This window comes from Eutrigla gurnardus (assembly GCF_963514095.1).
Source record: "Eutrigla gurnardus genome assembly, chromosome: 22".
NCBI lineage: Eukaryota > Metazoa > Chordata > Actinopteri > Perciformes > Triglidae > Eutrigla > Eutrigla gurnardus.
Window position 1 is genome coordinate 8,216,951 of NC_139933.1, and position 15,967 is coordinate 8,232,917.

The following is a 15,967-nucleotide window of genomic DNA, read 5'->3' on the forward strand; positions in this document are numbered from 1 at the left end:
GTAATACAACGGGCGACTGTCCGGGGCCCCAGGGCTCTGGTTTCCCTAAAAGGTCCCCACGTTAATCGGTGGTGATGAGACACATTTAAATGTCCACCACTAAATGAGGCTACAACATCCCTCCACATAATCATGAATTGGAGTTACTACTACCTTTGTTTTGCACTTTTCCAATTTGGAAACTGATCCGGAATCAACACAGAGAGCGCAAAAGTCACAATTGGGGTGGTTCGAGGCACAAACTTCTCTTTGTAATAACAACACTAATAACAAAACACCTCTTTCCTCACACTCTTATGTTTTGCATTGCATTGATTGATTGTTGCAGTTAGAAGTTTCCATTAATAATCACATTTTGATGCGATTAAGTAACCTAAAGTCTAATGAGCCAGTCATGTCACATGGCACTGAATTTATTCATGGTTTTGCAGAAATGCCAGTGTTTGGTCACATTTTCCCTTTGATGCGCACAACTATTTATGCGTGGGGTGTTTTCTCCTTACTTTGTGTTAAAATGTAAATGCAGCAGCCGTCGCACAGCAGCAGGAGTGATAAGTGCGTCTTCAAGCGGAGGGAGGCGCTGTGCCATTTTACGCACGCGGCGCAGCACCGATATCCTCATTGCAATCAGTGCGCTTTTTGCCCGAAGTGCTTGGCTCCCATCTTACAATGCTTGTAGCCTACGAAATCTAAATAATCTGACATAGTTCATTTTGAATAGTGTCACTGCAGATGACCAACACATCGCACAGGAAAGAAAAACAGTGAGCTATACTATACAGTTTAAGTCCATGAGATGGAAGCAGAGCATCGCAGACAAAAAGCACCCCCAGGTGAGTCGTAGGGAAACAGCACTTGCATGAATTACATCACACATGTGTTCATAATAGCCAAAACCACAACCCTGGTTTCCCATCTTGATTTATTTTTTTGTGAAATTGAGTTTCAGGCAAGCAAGTTTTCAACATTTAAATAAAAACACAGCAAATGATTCACTGTTGTACCTTTAAAGACAGATTTAGAATTACGTCATATTTGCAAAATACACTTGGGGAAATTCATTTTGTATTGCACAACATTATCTGCCATTTTGTTCACCCACATCACGTTTTAAAAATATTTGTCTCCCTTATGCAGTCATGTGGATAGCTTTGGTTTTATCTTCCTCTAGGTCAGGTATTCAGAGTTAACTGCAGATTGTGTTGCCAATAGTTCTCTTTTGAAGAGACATTACAGTTTTAAAAATATCTGTATAAATCTCAATATATGGGCATATAAAATAAAAAATATATATACATGGCCGGATAAATGGGCAGGGATGCATGTAAATATGTTTTGGGTTTTTCAGAATCATTTCTACATATTTACAAACACAACAAATTATTAATCATTGTCTTGTGACAGTAGAGGCCTGCACATGATTTGATGCCTTTTCCAAAAAAGGACAGTAAAAGTCCATTATTCTTCATCCTCATTCAGTAGCATCAGTCTTTTCCTCTATAGGTGATGTTTGTGAAGGTAGATGTGGCTCCTTTGTAGAGAGGATTGTGTCCCTGTTAGGCAAATACACACAAAGACACACACAGTAAGTTAAGGTGAGTTTCACAGACACAAAATATATGACAGATGCTTTATTGAATATCCTGTAAAAGCAAAAATAAAATAACTCACTACCTAAACATGATATATGTTTGACATACAATAATTTGAAGGTGTTGGTTACTTCCGTTAACTCGGTGAGCACCTTAAAAACTACTGTGGCTCTTTGTGGTTTGAGGTCTTAAGGATTTGGGTGTGTTTTTGACGCCACAAAGGGGCCTCTTTCCGGTAAAGGCTAATTAGCATTAGCTAGCTGCCTTTTGTTCTGCTGGTAATAACAGCATGCCACAAAAATAATAAAAAAAATCTTCAGACAAAGAGTAAGAGAGGCTGTGTGTGTGGTATTTTGTGTGTAAAGTGTGTGTGTGTGTTTGCAACACATCAGAGCATTTACAGGCGCATGCCACCTCTTGCTAAATTCACTGACCGTGTCCCACTTGGCACGAGCGCGCTCTTCCTCAAACTTGGCGAACTCCCGTCTGTCATGGATGGTGACCAGAAGTTTCCAGATAAGCAGAGCGGCCAAGCCGAGGAACAGGATGGCTCCTGCCACCGACAGGAGAACCACTAAAATGTCTGGACCCTTGGGGCAGTCTGGGTGGAGGGAGAGGAGATAAAGGAATATAGGAGAAGATGAGCCAGCATGTCTGAGTTCATATTGCTGTTTCCTCCTTGTATCCATATGGATTTGACGCCGATTTTGCTCACTCCTTTGCTCAACACCTGTCAGGCTGCAGGCATATAGAATAAAAGCCGATGGTTTTCTGAATCTGATCTCTGACTGAAGCAAAACCAACGGGGGCAGCATAACAGTGGTGAGCTGGAGGCGACGGGATTTTTAAAAACCAAAGAGTAGAGAGGAGGATGGGCTGAAGAGGAAAATAGTAACCTCACACAGCCAGGCCACAAATCTCCCTTCGCTCATTATGGTCTGGCAGAACTCCATAAGGATAGGAGTTTGATTTGCAGTGTTTCAACGACTGACAGTATTCTCTTCAACACAAAGTGTTCCTACACCAGCCTGGAATAAGACTTGTTGTGCCCATCCCATGTCATCCCCTCCATTATTAGCTGTTCTGGGAAAACTCTCCTCAATCAACCACCAAACGTGTTTCTGAATAAACCAGAGGGGAGTAATAGACCACGCACTGCTGAATAATTCTTCATGTTATGCCCACAACCTCGAGTTTAGATAGAAAATAGATAAACACTCAATAATTCACAGATTGGTTTCGCCTCTAGTTTCTGGGCTTATTGATTCTTAATGCACACTTAAATCTGGTTGCAAAAAGTGGCTACAGGCGCATGAAGGTCAAAGGTTATAAAGGCCTGTTAAAAGGCCCTGAACTTATTTTCTCAGTCTGCATCTTATTATGAGCGATTTTGATAAGTTCAGTTTTGTCTGGGCTCCTCTTACTGGTTTGAAGTAGGCAGAGTTCTGATGATTGTTACTTCAATAGTCTCCTTTTCGCTCTGTTTCTTGCTGCCGTTGCACTTAAGAGAAATTTGATGCAGGGTGGCTTACACCCTTGTTTTTTTTTTCCACAAAAGAACACTGATGGCGAGAGGAGTGAGAGTGAACAAAAAACAGTTAAGTTGTGGTCTGGAAAACCAAAAACAATTAGCTGTTACAGTTCCATCTGGTCCACATGTGCATGCATCCTTGTTTGTTTACCTGACTGGATATCTATCCAGGTGTGTGTCTGTGTGTGTGATCCCTATGGGACATATGTGTGTGCTTAGCAGTGTTAAAGGAGTCATCACCCGGAAATCGCAATTTCTCTTGTTAAAACATGCATATCTGTGTTTGACCTCAGTTGAAACTTGCCTGAAAGGCTGGAGTTTGAAAGTGGCGCCGTTTTTTCGCTTCTGCTCTTTTTCCGAACAGGAATAGCACACAAGGGTGTGCATTCCTAAAGCACGAGATTTTGATTCTGCGCCTTCGGTGACGTCACCGTGGCGGCTACTTGCATAAGCCCACCCCTCTTTCACCACCCAACCCCGCCCCGTCCGCTACCTGAAATCGCCGAAGCGCCGCCATTATGTTTTGGAGTCTGCATGCAGGCAAGCCCCCCCGGCTCTGTCCTTCCTGCGGCGAATCAACGCGCGCCTCATTACATATTATGCAATGCACATCCGGACCAGTCAAAACCTCGCGCGTAATCTCGCGTGATAAAATCGCGGTACGAAAAAGGGTCAGAACAAGCTCAATGTTTGATTAAAATTTTTATTTTTTTTTCTAATAAGTTTTACGAATTGATCCAAAGCGATCCAAGGGGGGCTGGATACGTATAAAACCAGGTGATGACTCCTTTAAGTAACATAGTTGGGCAACCGGGGTGAACTTTTACAGCCGACATCAAAGCTTTACTCCTCTTCCTCTATTTCCTGCTCTCCAACTGACCCTTTTGGTCCCTTTAGCCGCCTCCATTGTGGCTCATATGTACATCGAGTCAGGTTGGCGCTACATTTGTACCGTCCTCTCTTCTGGGTTTTCCATTGCAACACAGCTTCATGTTCTGGACCCCTTTCTTCTGCTCACTCCTCTCTCTCCCTCACACGCTTTCCTCTGGAGAATATGTAAAGTCAGCGGGTTTTCTAGGAGGAGCAGAGCTGCTGTTTACGACCCTCTTTGACACCGCGGGGCGCACTGTGTTCAAGGCAAATTTTCTGTGCGCTACTCTGCTACCCAGTTGTGCCTAAATGAAAAACACACACATTCATTAAAGGCAGACCCGGGGGCGGACTTTCTCTGCAGGCAGTGGTGGTCATTAAAAGGCTGTTTTACCACCCGACGCTCTTTCTATTTGGCCGCTTAACAAGCAGATGAAGGGCGGGCAGCAGGGATGTGACAACTTGTACTTAGGTGAAGAAAAATTTCACAAAGCAAGGAAATTTGCATGTTTGGTTGAATGGTGATGCGTTTGTGGTTGTAGATTTGATCTGTTCAGCACTTTTATTTGTCATTGTGTCTGCCCTCTGCAGAAAGCACCATTTTTTTTTTTTTATTTAGATTTAAAAGCCAAAATATTGCTTAGTGCAGCTGTAATTATCCTTTGTCAGGTCAGGTTGATCCTCTCTTACCTGGCTCCTTGACGACAAACAGGATGGACTTGCCGCTGGTGTCCTCGTAGTACTGGAATCGCTCCACGCAATCATCCTCATCTTTGTAACTGCAGTTCACAGCGTTTGTATCATGGAGCACTGCATGAAAAATGAAGAAAAAGTGAATCATCAGTTAGTCAAGACAAAAAGTTGTTGTTTGTGTTAGTGAGAAACAAATAGAGTTTTGCTATTCCATAAAAAGCCTGTCTGGAAGTCCAGAGAGAAACTTTCATAAACTTTATAAACTCTTTGAAATTCACCTTTGAGTTGCCAGGTTGTTAAAATAACCTCTCTTGCTGGTGTTCATCATCCTCTAAGTATGTTTAGACTATTTAGTGAGCTTTAAAGAAAGAGACTGTGATTTTAAAAAAAGAAAGAAATCACTCATTCTTACAAATGAAAAGTCAAAATTGTAAGCAATAAATCCCACTGTTGCTTAATTCTTAATTCTGTGAATACAATTTTACTTCTGAAGCTTGCGTGTTAACTATTAGCAAATATTAGACATCAGCTCGCTGACTTTTCCTAACTTCTCCTCTTGTGCTTCTGTTAAACTGTGCTTGAGCATTAGCCTGTAATTGCCACTAGTTGTCGCTGTTCAGCAAATCTACACCAGATTGCTTTAAATTCATCAGGAAGTTCCCTTCCACTTCTTATCTTCTGGCAAAGGCTTGTTGAGCATCTGGACCATTTATCAACACCTTAATAACCCCTGACTCTTACAACATAAATATAGTTTGTAGACATGGTGGCTTATAAAATGGTTTACCAACATTTGCAACTACATTATGACCATACAAGAAGGATTAACACCCACTGTTTTCATTAGTGTCTTCTCATGATGTTTTAAAAGCATAAGTTAATCTTTTTTTAACCATTTGTAAGTCAGAAGTAATGATTAATAATTAATGCTTAACATTTATTTTGTTTACAACTGAATCCAGCGTGTTTTTTCTCACCTATTTCATCCACAAGTGCGATCTCATCTTTGCAGATTCGAGAGCAGGTGTTGTCCTCAAACAGCCTCCCCCTCTTGAAGTGCTTACACTCCACACACTCCCTTTTTCGAAAAAGGAAAAACATACAACGGGCCGTCAGCTCATTTGAAAAATAGCTTTCTGGGCACCAAATAATGACAACTGACTCACTTCTTCATGGTGCAGGCGTCGGGGCATGTGGGGCACTTGTCACACGTGGCTCCGTAGGCGCCGGGCTGGGTGCAGTCGCAGGCGCCGCACACACACTGGCCCCGCCCGCTGCACAACAAGCCCAGGTTGGACATGCAGGTGTCAGTGCGTCTGGAGCAGTTACAGTTCTCGCCCTGCCAGTCCGGCGCACACTGGCAGAAGCCACAGTTACAGTTGCCATGGCCTGGATGGGAAGAAAGGATACGAGGAGCTACTGTAACACTCATTACTGGTGTGACTTCCGTTTCCATACACAGAAGGGTGGCGCATGGAGTAAAGCAGCTACTGAGGAAGGGAATAAACAATAATGGGAGAGGAGGACAGTGTGACCAAGTGGAATTATGTGTGGTTGGAAAGCTTAATGCAGTTTCAGTTGCTGTGAATGATTCGTTTTAAACAACCTCGTCTTGATCGGTCTTATAGGAGTTGTGTGTTTTTATGGCTCCGTCATCGGAGAGGTCATGAAATGAAAGGAAATGTTACACCCACAATTCAGCATGACACACTTATCTTTACAAATTTTGGGAACTCCAATTTAAAATAAAGTTCTGTGGGTTTGAACAACGTTTGGCTGGTCAGTTTGACCGCAGCGTGTTAAGGGCTTATGAGTCAATCCATCACAAGCCTGCTTCATGCAGTGACAATTTTTTTACTTTATTTGAGAAATAACATCCTCCTCTATCTTGAGAAATATCTCATAAGACATTTTGGAGCTCTATAAGTTGATTTTGATCCCAAAACAGTGGAAAGCAGAAGTGGTGAGTGATGTTCTGAGATCTAAAACCCCGTTTCATTGTGTGTCTGTGGTGTCTGGGAGGCTTTTATTTTTGGTTGCGTGATTCAGTGTGTGTCTGTGTGTTGTTTTTCCACACATGGGTGGTGTGTGTGTGTGTGCATGCGAGAGAGTGATGATGCAGAAAACATTGTGGCCGATCACTGCAAAACAATGATCAGACAAACAGTGATACAGGAAAGCCACATGGAACAGTCTGACTGAATTAAGGATGATCCGTGAGCCAAACCGCCTTTACCGCTTGACCACAGGACCGCTGGCTTCTAATTAGACCATTGTGTGGGAGAACAACACGGACTACGCTCCTCGCACTGCAAAAAGGGAGTTCAAGACAACAGCAGACCGTGTTTTACACACAGAACATTTCCAGTTTCTCTCCCGCTTTCTGACCAAACATGGGTTTATTTTTAGCCTCATTACACCACACCAGCCAATGAGTAAGCAGTAAGGTATTTTCATGTTAATATATGTGCTTTGGGGAATACAGCGAAAACATTTCTGTATGAGAGCAGCAGGGGGGTTGCTGGGTGATATATGAGATCCGATGACGTGATGAACCGAGGAAGTTTGCACCAAAATATAAAATATCCTCGGGGTAATCATAATAATACGGGTCTCCTGTCTTCTGCTGAGATTTTAATCCTGCTATCTTTACAGGAACAGTAACATTTAGAGAAGTACACTCTTTTTGAGCTATCGAGAGCTTATCTTGGCGAAAACACTGGAAACAGGAGGAAACAGCTTCGGTTTTTATATGGACAAATGCAATGTAATGTGTTTACGTAGTGAGCTTTTTTCTGTTTCCTCCAGTTTACAAGATTAATGTTTAGATGAGCTAACCGGCTGCTCACAATAGCAATGCATATTTTATCCTATAGGTAAGAGGATTTTAATTGATTAATTGGTAATTTAAATAATACATATATGCAGAGAATAAAAAAAGAAGCTAATTAACGTATTTCCCAAAATGTAGAACTATTCCCGAACAAATAAAGAAAAATTATAATATTCCAATATACCTACATTATTGGTTGAATTTATTGCAATAAATATACAATCTCTCATTCAGTCAGTAATGAAAGTCAATTAACTCTAAACTGACAGCATGGTTGTGTACGCCTCCCAGACTGAAAAGTCACTCATAAGATCTCAGCTTGGCTACAAACATCCTCAAGGTAACATCTGTCGACATACACAGTATGACATCTTAAAACACTGGAGGAGGATCACGAGGCTGTGACTTAAAGATCTTAATAATTATAGAGCAAAAACTCATTCCCACTGTTTAAAAAGCTCAACGGAGAAACTTCCAGAAGAGTGAGAAATCCCTCTGACCGGAGAGAGCTACCGTTCAAAGTTGGAAAAACCTTCTCCGTGCATGGATCCTGTAAAACTCATACAAGAAGTCCTGGCTGACACAAACATACAACCTGAGCTAAAACACACACACACACACACACACACACACACACACACACACACACACACACACACACACACACACACACACACACACACACACACACACACACACACACACACACACACACACACACACACACACACACACACACACACACTATGTTTATTGTGCATGGAGCCCATATCTTGGGCAGAAGGGAGAGTTGTTTTTGTATATAATTCTTCCCAGATGAGGTGGGTGGCAATTCAGTGTGTCAAAGGGTAACTACCATACTCGACGACAAAAGTGCACACATTCTCTTCAACTCTTACCACAGACACACGCATTCTTTAATTCAGTTAAATTCATTGCAAAAGAAGCTCTTACCCGAGCAGAGTTCCCCCTTGAAGCGCAGGCAGTTGAAGTCGTCGCACTCACACAGCTTCCCCCAGACTTTCCCAAAGTCACTGCTGTGGCACACGCACTGGCCGCACACGCAGTCTCCGCGTCCGCTGCAGATGGCAGACTGAGGTCCTCCGGGGCCGGCGGGTCCGCTGCAGCGGTCCTGCTCCGTGGGGTTGTAGTCCCCCTCCGCACACTCGCAGTGCGGCCCCAGGCGGCCCGGGTGGCACAGGCAGATGCCGCACTCGAAGGTGCCGTTGCCGCGGTCGCATTTGGGGCTGTCGGGCTGGGCCTTGGTCTGGCACTTGCAGTCGCACTCAAAGTTGACGGTGATGGAGAGGGCGTCCTTGAAGCCCACGGGCTTAATGATGAAGGTTTTCTTCTTCTGTTTGGGGCAACCTCGGGCTCTGGCCTCCACACTGAAAGAGACCTGGAGGAGAGAAGGGGGTCAAAACAGTCTAAATCCACATTTTTGTTAAAAATAATGTTCATGCTTCTGTATCACCCTAATGTAGATGACCATAAACTGTAACAGCACTTTTACGGTTAAGTTAATGTTCATTTAATAGCTGCTCCAATTGTGAGCATTGTCTAATCACTAGAACGGAACAAAGACCTGACACGGGGAATGCCTCCATATGTATTTAGTCAAAGTAATTGTTCATTCAGCGCTGCATCCAAATCTGGTAAATGTCCACATGTAGGCAGTTACTCCATCTGGAGAGACAGCCATATATGGTGAAAATAAGAGGGGCTGAGGCAGAGAAAAAAGAAATGTGTAGAGGCCAGAAAATGTCACCTGGAGTGAGGAGAGAACGGGGAATAGAGCCAAAGAAGCCACGATAAAGAAAAATGAAAAAAAGAGGAAAGGAACAAAGTTTTTAAGCAGACAGTTTGCTCTAAATGGAGATGGCAGAAGAAGGACAGGAAGACAAGAAAACAGTATTTAAGAAAAGACAAACTCGGAGCCTTAGACAACGCTGATGCACTTTGTTCCATCATTTACTTTGACACCACGAGGAAACGGGGGAAATCCTACTTTAAAGACGGGTAGATAGCAGGCAGAGGGGAAATGGAAAGAGGTGAAAAATAGTATATGGAATAAAGTAGTGTTATTTTTGCAATTGTATGATTATGGCCACTAGAGATAGGACATGTTGGTTGGGGGTCACAAAAGAGAGTTTTTTTGCCATTATCGCACCTTTCTTTCTACCTGTGCAGAAATCTGCCTTATCCAGACTTGCTGAGGATGTTGAAACCAATTCTAGTAATTTCCTGTTACAAATAACATATAAGAAATTATAATGTACTAAACAAATAGCAAGTAATGAGTCTTGTGGGAGAAATATGCTATTTGCCATGTACCTCTGATAAAACAAAGGAGTAAGAGTGTTTAAACAATAATGAGGATGAGAGTATTAACATTAGTGAATATAATATATATATCTTCAGGTTAGTGAAAATCCTACAAATTAAACAATCCATGAAGCTAAACTCACTCTGGTTAAACTGCTTCTGTCTTATTTCCACGGTGATGCACATTCCCTCTATTTAAAAGGGGTCACAAACCCCCAAAAAGGAGGGGACATGGACTGACCGTGTCTCCTATCTTGAGCCCAGAGCAGGATTTGAGGCCAGGAATGAGCTCTCCGTTCAGACAGGTGGCGTTGAAGGACAGGGAAAGCTCCTCCGGGACGCCATGAAGCTCCAGCTCCACCCTGGAACGGATTTTCTGAAGGAGAAGAGAGGGAAACGCATATATACGTGGGAGAATGAGTATATACTGTAAGCTTGCATCGTAAGGTTTCAAATATCCAATGCAGTAAAATCATATCTGATCTGTCACATTGTTGGCATTTCTGTATGGAAAAGAATACATTTTTATTCCTGCTTTAATAACATGTCAGTCTACACATTAGTTTTGGTGTACAGACATAAAAGTGCACATAAGCTATATGAACGTCTGTATACACATCACAAGGAAAAACAGCCAGGATTAAAGCTAAAATACATTTAAATCACTTCACTTGTTTGCAGCATAATAAACCCAAATAAAACAGAAACAACGAAACACAGCCAGGAGTCTCCCACATTTGGTCAGCTACACACCTCGGCCACTGTGGAATTTCTAGAAGGCTTTGGCTCGACCATTCGCATGACTCAGACACTGTGGGTGTGTGTGTCAGCAGACGCATGTCATCCCTCAAACACTGTCTAGCCTCCAGTATATGTGTGTGTGTGTGTGTGTGTGTGTGATCCTTACAGCGTAGGCCTTCAATATGAGCTGAACAACATTGCCCGAGTCGTTGGACAGTGTTCCTACTGTGGTGCCAGGAATCAGCTCGCTGTAGTTCTGTGAGACAGAAAACATCAGTTACATACATATAGAAAAGACAGCCCTCTACTACCGGCCAAATACTGTAAAATATTGTTCAAATGTGACACATTGCGTCCCAATGTCCAAAATATAAAACCTGTTCATGTCAGTAAATATCCAAATAAATGAGTGTTACTTCAAAACATTGTTTTCTTATGAAGTTACTCTGACTATTGTGTCACAGCGCTTGCATTGTTTCCATGGTATGAGAGCTGTGAGAGTTGTACTAAACATAATCTCTCATCAGCAGACACCCTTAAAAAATGTGATTCCCTTTAATTAACTAAACAATTAGTTGTAACAGTGTTTCCAGTTTGGGAAAAACTGTTTGAACAGCGTATAGTAGTTTCCATTCATCCCATGCAGGATCCAAGAATTTAAAACCAGTGAGGTTTGGAGGACTTTAACCACTGAGATGATTACCGAGGGGGCCATTCCTTTCAGTTTCAGCGTTAAAATGTTTGCTTCATTTACATTATTTTCAAGAGAACTTGAACTCGAGTAAAAATGCTGGATGCGCTCGGTGTGAAGTGTGGAGTTTTCGGACCTGGTACAGAGGAACCACGGGGTTGGTGACGGCAAAGATGAGATTGATGTTGTTCTCCGACGTCTTCTCTTGGATCAGAGCCAGAGATGGGTAATCCTGCGAGGGCCAAACCCGATGTGGTTAGCGCATAAACAATGAGATGTTCCTTTGGATTCTTTTCTTAAACAAACAAATGGTTTCATTGTCTCCGCTCCTCTATAATAGTGTTTCTTTCTTACTGTCAAACCTCACACACTCTCACCATGGTGGTAGACATGCTGTACATATTGTCGGAGTTGAGGTGGCACTGTCCATCGTTGGGCCGTACGATTCCAGCCAGGCGGCCGTCCAGAGCCACGTGAGTCTTGGCGTCCGAGGTGAAGATCAGAAGGTGGGACGCACCGGGGCGCCAACCGATCTCCTCCTGGTTGCCAAACGTGCAACAGCAAGAGAGAGGAAAAGTCAAAGTATGTGAATTCAACGCTTGAATGGGGAGATTTCACTTTGTAGATTAACTTCTGTTTTAATCACATCGTCTAGTTCTTCTTCTTCTTTCGGAAATCCTGAAATGTTTAAAATGTGACAAAAAAAAAAAAATACTGTTAAAAAGAAAACTCTCTCCACCTTGCACACAGCGGCCTGGATGATGGCATCAAAGCCTCCCTCTGGGGCATCCCGGTTCCTGGACACCATCTGCTTCTTCACTTCCTCTGTGAAGCGGCCCACCTCCTCCGTCAGGGACAGGACGTGTTTGTAGCCAAACTGAGGCAGGCAGGTGGTGTTAATGCTGCCAATGAAACAGAGATCAACTGATCAGGGATCAGCTTGTTTGCTCATTTGAACATCTGTTTTTATGCCATTGTAAAAAAAAAAAAAAACTGTGTGACCTCCACAAATGATCAAAATCCATCCAATTACTGATAAACTTTGTTAAGGGGGAAATATTTAGCTATTAAATTAAAAGGTTAGTTGGATTAATATGCTTGATTTATATATTTAAACGGAAAGATGTCAGTGTTTCCATATTTCACTTGGTCGTTCTTCCTTCTAGGACCTTTAAGAAAAAGACCTGTTGGCAGCTCCGTGCGGCTGTATTGACACACAGCGTTGCTAAATGCTAACATTAGCATGCTTACATTCCACAATAACGATGCTAACGTTGGAATTCAGCATGATGGCATGCTAACTTTGACTTATTAGCACTTAACGCAAAGTGCATCCGAGTCTCGTGGCTGTTTAACGTTTTACATTTAAGCCTCAAATGTCGACCTCATGGTGGTACTAGACCATGAATGTACAAAATGTCATGTCAATCCATCCAGTAGTTGTAGAGATATTCCAGTCTGGACCAAAGTGGTGGACCAGCCAGCAGACTAGACTTTCGAGACATTCTGCTGTTTATCAGTCCTGAAAAAAAACGGACCCGTCTTTCTCTCCGTATTGTAGACTACTGGACCCAAATTCTGCACTTGTCTTATCTTTTATCCAAACATTCCTGGAGACTGGAGCTCGGCTGACTGTGTGTAAAGCAGGGAAGAAAATGATCCCAAGAGACCTTAAACCACCAAATCACCCTCAGAGGAGGCTTTGGGCCGGGATGACGGCGGTTTGCATCGGGATACTCTTTACTCTCCGGGGCAGAGAGCTGATTCACCTGCAGCTGATTCAGAGCAGCTGACCAAGCACTGGGGAGCCACTAAGCCTTTAACAAGTGCTATGACTCTGAGTCTGCTTGCATTTTTTTTTTACTGTTCAAAAACTGTGTTTAAAAAGGTGTCCTCACAAAAATGACATCATCCTCGTAATGAGGCGATTTTCCCACATGCAGATAAACAACCACTGAAATCAACACCGGTGGGTACATATTAGGAATGTAACACATAAAATAAACTTTCCACTCCAAAGAGATCTGGATTATGTTTCGCTACACACAAGGAAACAGGTTAAGGATGCCCACGTGTGCGCAGGGTGCAAATACTGCATGGCGGTCTTTTAAAAGCGTGTGTTTCACCTGTAGCAGGGGTTCTTCACGGCCTCTTTGGGGGAGATGTACATGTAAGGAGAGAGCGGTTTGTCCACAAAAGCCCCGAAGCCCATGCGGAGGTTGCTGGTGGTGCGGTTCATGGCCTCGGCCAGGCCTTTGCTCAGCGTCCTCAGGCGGAAGAGGTCATCATTCATGGAGTAGGAGAGATCCATGAGGTAGTAGAGATCCACTGGGTAGTCCTCTACCTGACGCACCTTCACTGTGAAGCGCTTCGCATCGTCTGGGAAGTGTGGAAAAAGAAGCTTGTTGTACTTGGACGTGATTGGTTTAGGGCTTAGGATTCAGGAGGGTGAACCCTACCTGGCCTGAGGGTGATGTGTAGTCTCTGGGGCTTTATCTGGGTGACGTCCTGCGTGGCCCCCGCCGCCTTTTTGGTGAGGGGCCGGTCTTCGATCACCTGCAGTCTGCTGGTCGGAGACTCCAGAGCTGACGGAGCGCAGCCCGCTGCCACGAGGTTGCTCTTCAGATCACAGCGGGAAGAACTGGCAACCCCCTGGCCAAAGACCTGACAGAGGAGGCGTTAACATTTTACACAGAAAAGCAGTTTCCAGCAACATTCCCTGCTGGATAAAACACTTTAATGTGTTGAATGTGGAATCAAACAGCCCTTTTTATTAATAATTCTCATATAAAGCTGTTGAGAGAAAAGAGCGTGTTGGTTTCATTTAAAGCTTAAATTGTAACAGGCACGTTTCTATTGGAAACATCTCTCCAACCAACACCGAGACTATAAAGGCAAATTCCACCTTAAGTCAAAACGTCCATTATCTGAACACAGTCTGATAGTTCAACCGGTGCTTCTCAGCGGTAGCCTGCAGTAAAGACATCTGATGTTGCACTTCAGCGAAAGGTTGAATATGTTGACTGCAGTTTTATAATAGTAACACATTACACTCATTAGTTTGAACCAGGATATATGAGGATGTGTCACACGGGTTCAGTCACTGTGTCTAAGGCGCCAGGAATCAAATAAAAACCCCACAACAGATTTTATGAGTAGGTTTGACTTTTAAAGAGACATTAAAATCCACCTGAACCTATTTGATGTTGTCAGTTAAAAAGAAGAAAAAAACCCATCTCAACCATGATTACGTGGCCGACAGAAAGCTCGTTGCCTGAATGAAGTGGAAAAGGAACCCACCTCCTGGAAGCACCACGCACAGCTGGGGTGCACAGCTAGACATTGCTTGCATGTGCTGGCCCCTCTGGAGGTGCAGACGTTTGAACCTGAAACCAAAAACTCTGTTAGTATGTTTAAGTTCCCCACATATACAGTGATTCTTTAATAATAAAAAAGTTAGTCATTGTAGGCAACTGGACTTGCTTTAGTTTTTGAAGACGTTTCACCTCTCATCTGTTATCTATTAGTTGTTTTCTTTTTTTCCTAACAGTAAACCAACAGTTCAAGAAGTTCAGAACTTGACTTTTAGATGCAGCGTCAGAGTTTTTGGTTTATTTCTCAAGTTAAACAAAGGATCTACATGTTTTGCTTGAGAAAATAATCACTGAACTGGCATTTGGTAATATTTTTTTGGCCCACTGAAACTCACCTGATACTTTTTCAGGTGGATATGATTTAAACATTTTTTTATTCTGCATTTCCTCACTGTCACAAATTGCTAATTTAGTACTCAAATGGTGACAAAAAAAACAATGCCAATTTGAGAACAGCAGTGACACCTTAAAGTGGACATGTTACCAGAACATAACGTTTCTTCCTCATATTCTTAAACGGGGAAAACATGGAAACAACAATACAACCGGAACTTACCGTAAACTCCCGTCATCCCGGTGGAGATCAACGCACACGTCCATAGTATCCTGAGCGCCGGGAGAGCAGCCATCCTGGCGCGCTCTCTGTGAGGACGGAGGCTGCCAGCGAGCTGCGGTGGAAGGACGAGACCGAGCACTCACCGGTCCGAACGCAATGAGACGCCGCCCCTCCCCTACTCACGGAACCGCAGCTCGCATGTCATACTAGTAAACGCAGTGGGCGGGAAAAGTGCACGCTGGTATCTGCTGTAAACTTTATTGAACATTTAAGATATATGCAAACAATCAAAAATATGAAGATCTTATGTCCTCATTTCCCCGAGTCAATAACAACTACAAACGAGTGTTTATCTTGTTTTATTTATTTGTTTAAAAATGTACCATAATATCCCCAAAATAATGAGAAACGTTCTCAAATGTTACACTTATCTCCAAATGACTTAATATCTCAAAATAATGAGGAACTTTCTCAAATTATTGACTTAGTATCTCAAAATAATGAGAACATTTCTCAAAATACCGAGAAACCTCAAATAATTCACTTAATATCTCAAAAATAATGAGAAACTTTCTCAAAATAGTGAATTACTTTCTCAAATTATTGAATTAGTATCTCAAAATAATGAGGAAGTTTCTCAAATTATTGACTTAGTCTCTCAAAATAATGAGAACATTCCTCAAAATAATGAGAAACTTTCTCAAGTTATTGACTTAGTACCTCAAAATAATAAGGTTAATATCTCAACATAATGAGTTGGT

The 15,967-nt window shown here is 42.7% G+C and overlaps 1 protein-coding gene across 1 annotated transcript; it reads right to left on the reverse strand.

Moving 5' to 3' along the window:
• Positions 1-904: 904 nt before the first annotated feature.
• LOC311033123 (integrin beta-3-like) lies at positions 905-15,344 on the reverse strand. Its single transcript, XM_084040325.1, has 15 exons — positions 15,207-15,344; positions 14,577-14,662; positions 13,736-13,940; positions 13,403-13,655; positions 12,016-12,178; positions 11,654-11,815; positions 11,413-11,508; positions 10,752-10,841; positions 10,086-10,220; positions 8,474-8,918; positions 5,853-6,075; positions 5,664-5,764; positions 4,684-4,803; positions 2,027-2,193; positions 905-1,553 (listed from the first exon to the last, which is right to left on the reverse strand). Exons 1-15 carry the CDS (start codon positions 15,277-15,279, stop codon positions 1,485-1,487), a joined length of 2,388 nt encoding a protein of 795 aa, XP_083896451.1. The 5' UTR covers positions 15,280-15,344; the 3' UTR covers positions 905-1,484.
• Between the last annotated feature and the right edge of the window lie 623 nt (positions 15,345-15,967).